We start from the raw sequence: 6,483 nt of genomic DNA, 5'->3' as shown, positions 1-6,483 counted from the left end.
CCAGGATTGTCAGGGCTTCCACTGCCAGTTAGCAATGCCTCCGCTGAAAGTGCATTCTCGCATGATCATGAGATTTCTCGAGTATTTAGAGATTCCGGTAACTGTGCAGAAGGACTAAGCCACCTTCCCAGGCCCTGATAAAGTCAGTTTTACTTTATGGAAGCGAGACTTTGACTCTCTCCCGTCCCTTGAAATCTCGTGGAGCCGCTCATGGGACACAGCTAACAGGATCATATGTCCGACCAGTGGTTACACCGTGAGACTAGCATAGGACCTGTTACTTGCGCAATCCGTGACTGCCAACTCAGGCTATACAAAGATCTTGGGCGGTATTCACGAAAGGTCTGTGAGTATTATTTGTAATTTCATCTACGGTTAGTATTGTGTCCTGTCTCAAAGTTAATGCTGCCAATTGCTTGAGATTTGCGAAGTTCTGGCTTCGCCCGGGCCTTTCACTTATGGCCCGGCGGCTGCCAATTAGAGCAAATATTTACATCGTCATAGACCCTATGTTGATAATCTAGTATTAGGGATACGATAAGGTAAATGTTGCAGTAAAGCTTATTCATATTATGACGATAATATTACATCTAGTTTATACAAATGAAATGCAACTTACCCTACGTTGCTTATCATTTCATCCGTTGTGAAGGCGCGCGGCAGTACATGTATTTATCCAATAGGTATATCGCAGTAAAAGTGTCGATGTCTCAACTGACATTTGACACTCAGTCAAAAGCGGCCTTCAAGCTTTTCCTTACAAATTAATTTACAAGACAGTGAAAAATGTGGTTTAGTTGTCTGTTTCAAAATAATAAATCAGAGGCAGGAATAGAAAATAGCAATAAAATGTTTGAAATGGTTAAATTAGCCTTTGACTATAAATCAAAACGCGCTTTCAAGTCTTCCCTATCATTTCCGACTTAGAACTATCTTCAACATATGTGAATGTGTAATACAGTTTCAACGGCAGTCCTTACGCGCGTTGAACACTTCCAAACCTGCCTTCGTAACTCACTGTCAAAGACATTTTCGTGGGGAGTTAAAGACAGTTGAAGATAACCACAAACTAGGGATGATAAGCCAAATTTGGAGGCCCTATTGATTTATTGTTAACCGTTAAAAATGATATGTTCCTAATATTTACTGAAATTTGGGTGCCATTTTTGAGTTGAATATAGGGAATATAGATATTTTTATTTTATAAGTAAGATTGTTTGTGGTTTTTAATTTTATCATTTTACTACAATCATTTTCATTAAAGTTTATAACGATGAAAATTTTGGGTTTCTAATGAAAAAGCAACCACTTTGAGACGGGGCCAGCAAAAACCCTTTTAAATCACAACGAACAGTCATAAACCTTTTTTGTAAACACAGTCCCGTGCTCCCCCTCCAAGCAGGGGCCTCCCCCACCAGGTGTCTTCCCCCGAGACAACCCTGAAAGGTTTGGGCCGGTTTGGTGTGTATCTCCCCGGGGGGATTTGGGGGAAAAGCCGAGGCCCGGAGGGCGGTTTTTGCCACAGAGGCCCCTCGTATTATATTCACCCCCACAAAAACCCCAAACACACACACACACACACACCCCAAAACACCCACACACAAACACACACACACAAAACCCCAAAAACACACAATATTATATATTTTAATATATATTATATATATAATTTTAAAATATATATTTTTATATATATAGTGTGTTGTCTGTGCATATATATATTATATAATATATAATATAAAATATATATATATATATAAAATAAAATATTATAAAATTATATATATATATCATATATATATATTATAATATTACTAAAATTTTATATATATATATAATATATATATATATATATATATATATATATATATTTTATAATATGCGGGAAATCGGCCTCTCTCAGTTCATTATTTGAGAGGATATTTGGCAGCTTCCCCTTTGGGGCCTCTTTGGACCCCCATTTTAACAACCGGGGTTTCGGGGGCGTTTAAAACAACCTGGCCACGGCGGGATTTCCCCCTAGGGAACACCTGCTTTACGGCGTATCCCCTTCTCCCCCCCCCCCCCCGTTTCCTTCCCTCTTTTTAATTTAAATTTTTTACTTTTTCTTATATTATATTAGAGGGCCCGTGGCCCAGTGGTTGGAGCGTCGGGGACTCAAAAAAATGGCACGACGGCAAATGAGTTCGGGGGTTTGATTTCCCCGGGCCCGGGACGCGTTTTCCCCTTGGGCAAGGAACTTCCCCTCGTTTGCCACCTAGGCGTGGGGGGCAAGCCCCCCCAAAGCGGGCCCGGGTCCCAAAACCGGGGGAAAACCGAGTGGAGGACTCTAAAAAAAACATGGGGGGGAAGGCAACGGCAAACACCCGTTTAATAAAGGATAGGAAAGGGGGGTTTTTTATGCAAAAAACCAACCCCCTTTCCCAAAACCCATTATTTTGGAGAGGGAGGGTTCAAAAGGGAAAACCAGGATCCTAATTAATACGGGTTTTGTAGAAAACTTTATGGGGCCGCGGGGGGCCAAAATGGTTAGAGCGTGGACTCAAAAAATGTACGACGGTAATTGAGTTCGGGGGTTTCGAGTCACCGGCCGGCGCGTTTTTTCCCCTTGGGGCCCAAAGGAACTTCCCCCGATCCCTACCTACCCCACGGGGGGGCCAACCCAGCCCAAGTCAGTCCCGGGGAAAAATAGAGAGGTAAATCGAAAAAAAAACACCGGGGGGGAAAGGGCCAATGGAAAAAACCAAACCGCTCAAAAATTGCCAAAAAAAATCAGGGAACCCCCATGATGTCAAGGCCGGGTGGGCCGAGGGGTTTAGAAGCACGGACTAAAAAGGACTTGTAAAGAGGAAAATTCTAGTTCGAGGGTTCGAGTCACGGGCCCGGGCCCGCTTTGTTCCCTTGGGCAAAGGAACTTCACCTCGATTGCCCTCCCTAGCCTCGGGGGGGAAAAGGCCAGCCCAAGTCCTTTGGTCCCAAGCCCGGTAAAAAAAGAAAAATGATTACCTAAAAGGAAACCACCGGCACCCCTTCCGGGGGAAAGGGAAAACGGGGCCCCTACCACCGTACTCACTCTAAGATCTTTCACAACAGGGAAAAACTACAATAATTATCATGCTGTGACCACGGGGCTCAAACATAAAACCTCCTTTTTTTAAGGGAAAAAAAAATATTATATGTAAATAATATATATATATATATATATATATTTTTAGATATATTTTATATTTTATATAATGTGTGTATGTACATGTATATATAATTATATTTTATATATATTATTATATATAAAATTTAAAATATATATATTATATATAATTAAAAAAAATACACACACACACACACACACCCCAACACACACACACACACACAAACACACACACACACACACACACACCACAACACACACACACAACACACCCACAACACACACTACAGTACATTTAAATAAATGAATATATTTATATCCTTTCACAAACGCATCCCCCCGCGCTGTATTGAGCACGCGAAATATTTAAAAAAATTTTAGGTAAATCGAATTTTAGATACGAGGAATTTCCCTTGGGGAAAGGGAAAATTTCCCCCTCGTTTTGTCTATTTACCCACTGGGTGGGAAAAGCCACCCAAGGGTCAGTGCTGGCCCCAAGCCCGGTTTAAATAGAGAGAATAAACCAAAAAGAAACCCCGGCCCACTCCCGTGGAAAGGAACGGGGGACCCCCCCACACTAAACCCGGGGAGAATCAAAAACATGAAAACTAAAATTTAAATTATATGCTGTGCCCACGGGGCCCCAGAATAAAACCTACCGAAAAAAAAATAAAAAAAAAAAATAAATGTGTAACCCAAATTTGTATATATTTATTTTAAAAAATAAGCACCCCCCCACATTTTGTATATACTGTGCATATCATATATATATATATAATATATATATAATATTATTATATTATATTTTAAAAAATATATGGGGTTTTGTGTGTGTGTGGGTGTGGGGGTGTGTGTGTGTGTTTGTGTTATGTGGGGTTATATAGGGATACAAATGTATACATATTAATATATAAGTATATATGTATGATTATTTTTAAATGTATGAGTATAACACACACACAACACACAACACCCCACATAAAAACCCCCCCACACACCAACACCCCACACAAAACACAAAACCCCAAAACATATATATATATAATATATATATATATATATATAAAATATTTTAAAATATGCGTGTGTGGGTGTGTTGTATAAAATGTAAAATATTTATTTTAAAAAGGAATTGGGAAGGTGGGCCCGCGGGGCCGAAGGGTTTGGGAGCGTCGGACTCAAGGACTGTCACAAAGGCAAATCGAGCGGGGGTTTCCGAGTCACCGGGGCGCGTTTTTTCCCCTTGGGAAAGGGAAATTTCCTCGTTTCCCCCAAAACCCAAAAGCCACGGGGGGCCAACCAGCCCAAGTCAGTGCGGGTTCCCCCCTTAACCCCCGGATAAAATAGGGGAAAATGATTCCCAAAAAAAAAGGAAAACCCCGGGCCCATTTCCCCCGGGGAAAAAGGGAAACTGGGGACCCTACCACGTACTCACTCCAAGAGCTTTCAAAAAACTTTAAAAACTACTTTAAAGTATCTTTCTTGCCAAAGGCGGCCGCCCATAAACCCTTTACCTTTAAAAAAGAAGATATTTTTGGGGGGAGGTTTTGTTTAAAATAGGTGTGTATGCATTTTAGTATGCATGCTTTATATATTACATGCAGGGTTATGGGTATGTGTGTGAGAGGTTATATAGACAAAACAAAAACTATGTAATAGTAAAAAATAAAGCAGGTTCATTTTTTTTTTTTTTTTTTTTTCATAATTGTTCCTTTTTTGGGAATAATAGATATAAAAATAACAAATCTCAGTTCTATTGTTATCGATGTTTTAAAGGAATTTATAAGGTATTACCCCCTTTTAGGATGGATCCCCATAATTTCGCTGCGAAGGAAGGCCGTCGGTGATGGGGGAGACCCCTTCTAAAAAGGGGGCGCTAAAGTAGATACAAAGGACGGAAAGGGGTAATATAACATTTTTAATATGCCCAATACACCACACATATATATATATTTTATTATTATATAATATCTTATATATTATATATAAATTAATATATTTTATATATTAGGTATATATACATAAACAGAAAAGGATAAGATCGATATAAAGAAAAGGGATAGGGTTAAAAAAAGCCGGGGGTAAAGGGGGGTTTCCCCCTAATTGCAGTAACCGATCTTTGCGGTTAGAAAAATGTGCGTCTGCTTCAGATTTTTTTATGTAAATTAATTGGGCAGCTTTAAACCCTAATAGCATTGCTACCCGGGAAATTTGGGTTTTGCAGTGGAACTGGGGGTGGGCGACCCTTTTTCCCGGAAAGACACAAAACGCCCCAAATATATGGGTAATATATTTTATATATATATAAATATAAATATATATAAAAATTTATATATTTAAATATATATATATTTTATATATCTTTTTAAAAGATAAAATAGATAGATAGAAAGATAGATAGATGGGATATAGAATATAGGTAGTTTAGATGACAGGCCACCCCACACACACCAAAATAGGAATAAAATTTATATTTAAAATTTTTTATATATATATATATATAATATTATATAAAATTTAAAATATATTTAAATATAATTATATATATAAAATATATATATATATAGTAATATTATATATAAAAATATATATTTTATATATATAATTTTGTATAAAACCATATAGGTAGGATTTATAACCCACCAACACACACACACACACACACACACACACACCCCAAAAACCAAACACACATATATATATATAATAATATAAAATATATATATATATATATTTTATAAATATACATATTATGCAAAATAAAATTATATATAGGAAATATTTTTTGAAATTTTATAACATATAAAATACAAATATATATATATATTATATATATAAAATATATATAAAAATAATATATACACAAACTATACAATACACACATTAATATAATATAATATATAAAATATTATATATATATTTTATATATATATATATAGGCCCCTGGTTAAAAAATAAATAATTATGTATATATATGTATATAAAACATATAACATGCGTATATAAAAATTATACATAAAATGTAACTTAACATTTTATCCCCACATGTATCCATACACTTAAATGGGGTGGTGTGTTTTGTGTTGCAGCACACACACACACACACACACACACAACAAAACCCCAACCAAACCCAATCACCCACCCACACACACACACACAACACAAACACACAAAACCCCACCCCACACCCCAACACACACCCCCAAAACACACACACCATTATGCACACACCCCCACACACCCCAAAAACCCCAATAGGGCACGCAAAAACACACACACACACACACCCAAACACTTTAAAACACCACACACAAACACACACACACAACCAC

General features: G+C 37.3%; 1 protein-coding gene across 1 annotated transcript in view; it reads left to right on the top strand.

Annotated features, from left to right (window-relative positions):
- The window catches only part of LOC119575973, a 14,495-nt gene extending 9,481 nt beyond the window's left edge, over positions 1-5,014 (top strand). The window contains exon 5 of the mRNA XM_037923504.1: positions 4,953-5,014. Within this exon, the coding sequence (XP_037779432.1) occupies positions 4,953-5,014 (62 nt within the window). The remainder of the gene's footprint in view (positions 1-4,952) is intronic.
- Positions 5,015-6,483: the final 1,469 nt, after the last annotated feature.

Source organism: Penaeus monodon, chromosome 8 (genome assembly GCF_015228065.2).
Source record: "Penaeus monodon isolate SGIC_2016 chromosome 8, NSTDA_Pmon_1, whole genome shotgun sequence".
Classification (NCBI taxonomy): Eukaryota; Metazoa; Arthropoda; class Malacostraca; order Decapoda; family Penaeidae; genus Penaeus; species Penaeus monodon.
Note: the sequence above shows the minus strand (reverse complement) of the source record. Positions and strands in the feature narration are given on the sequence as shown.